This window comes from Nanorana parkeri, unplaced genomic scaffold (assembly GCF_000935625.1).
Source record: "Nanorana parkeri isolate BGI_ZX_2015 unplaced genomic scaffold, ASM93562v1 scaffold3175, whole genome shotgun sequence".
Lineage (NCBI taxonomy): Eukaryota > Metazoa > Chordata > Amphibia > Anura > Dicroglossidae > Nanorana > Nanorana parkeri.
In genome coordinates this window covers 53866-55452 of record NW_017309443.1, presented here as the reverse complement: position 1 = coordinate 55452, position 1587 = coordinate 53866, and the positions used below count along the sequence as shown (strand labels likewise).

General features: G+C 52.5%; 1 protein-coding gene and 1 long non-coding RNA gene across 2 annotated transcripts in view; one reads left to right on the top strand and one right to left on the bottom strand.

Moving 5' to 3' along the window:
- Nucleotides 1-1587, top strand: part of LOC108802854 — a 24897-nt gene that overhangs the window by 2558 nt on the left and 20752 nt on the right. The window lies entirely within an intron of this gene.
- LOC108802853 (ribosomal protein S6 kinase alpha-6-like) overlaps nt 1325-1587 on the bottom strand; it is a 47709-nt gene continuing 47446 nt past the window's right edge. The window contains exon 23 of the mRNA XM_018574710.1: nt 1325-1532. Within this exon, the coding sequence (XP_018430212.1) occupies nt 1407-1532 (126 nt within the window). The 3' untranslated portion in view covers nt 1325-1406. The remainder of the gene's footprint in view (nt 1533-1587) is intronic.

The following is a 1587-nucleotide window of genomic DNA, read 5'->3' as shown; positions in this document are numbered from 1 at the left end:
CCACTCTCTGCACATTGGGGCCGATGCACACAGGTCATACGGGCTCCTACCACTCTCTGCACATTGGGGCCGATGCACACAGGTCATACGGGCTCCTACCACTCTCTGCACATTGGGGCCGCTGCACACAGGTCATACGGGCTCCTACCACTCTCTGCACACAGGTCATACAGGCTCCTCCCACTCTCTGAACATCATCAAGATGAAAGCGGAACACACACGATGAGTCCTAATGAGCCAAAAAGGACTTCCGAAACAGCAAAGCACCGAGCAGCTTCCTTCTCACCAAGACCAGAGCTACGTTCTGATTGGACGAAGGCAAAGCTACCCGGGAAAGCTTTTAAAAGTCTCCGGCGGAACTATCGGCGACGAGTTTCCCTACCGACACACAATTGGGACTATTCCGCAGGAACACACAGGACTAAGACGCCGACTCCGCCTCCTCCCGCGCGCGGCACACAAATGGTTCTACTTCAAACCGACAAAAAGTTTCCAACACTTTACAAGACGACGCAGAAGAAGATTTTGTTGTTTGTTACACCACAGATAAAATTTGGCTTGTGCCACCCCCCCTTCCCCTCCCCCCCTCCCTCCTTTGAGCCAGGATCACTCGATTTTTATTTTGGTTTTTCAAATAATCAAATTCTACAAAAATATAAATTTTACCGGCGAGGTAAAAATTATTCAATGGTACCGTGAAAACAAAAATAAAACCGATAATATTGAATACAATGTGTACAAACCTAATACGACGGAATTATGTACAACCCAACCCGAGAAAAAAAGATTCACCTAAGTCTACGGCCCCGACTCTCCCGCGGTGATGGCGGCACGGACAGCAAGGCGCGGGGTCTTTACAGCTCGTTTGTTCCGATAATAAACGCAGGTTTTTCCGTGACGGGCAGTTTGGTTCCCTGGCAGGTCTGCGTCTCTAGAGACTACTGCGTCCCGCGAGACGTACACAGCCAGGGCGGCAACATTGTTCACGCCGTGCGCACAATCCCGGTGAGCCGAGAAACGTCGCGGCGGTCATGCGTTTGCGACATTTCAAAGCCTCGTCAGCTGCGGATTTTGTGATCACTTCCGAGGAGTGGAGGGAATCCTTCTTCCGGTCACCTTCTGATCTCCCCAGAGGTGGGACAGGACAATGAAAATGCGGCAGAATCTACAGCGCTACATTGACCCCCCCCATCGTGCAGCGGTGGCGACCCGGACTGGAGGCGTGGTCGGTGCCGGTGACGTACCCTGATACTTATAAATGAACACAGACAAAGTGGTAATGATGAGCGCGGTATGTGGGACCTCGCGCCGTGTACGGGATATTCAAGTAATGTAAGAACTCCACGCTCCGATAGACACCGCGGCGTGGAATTCCCAGGATTCAGCGGGGGGGACGCGGGGTCGCCCTACAAGTCCGTTGACGTTTGCTTTTTCATACTACGGCGCTGAGCGAGATTGGAGGCCGCCACCGGCTCGAGTATTGGCTGCAGCGTCTTGTGGTTCAGTGCCGAGTAGGTAGCCGCCATCGCACCCTGGAGAGAAAAAAATTAAAGGCAGAAGATGAAGAGAGAAAGAGATGGGGAGAGG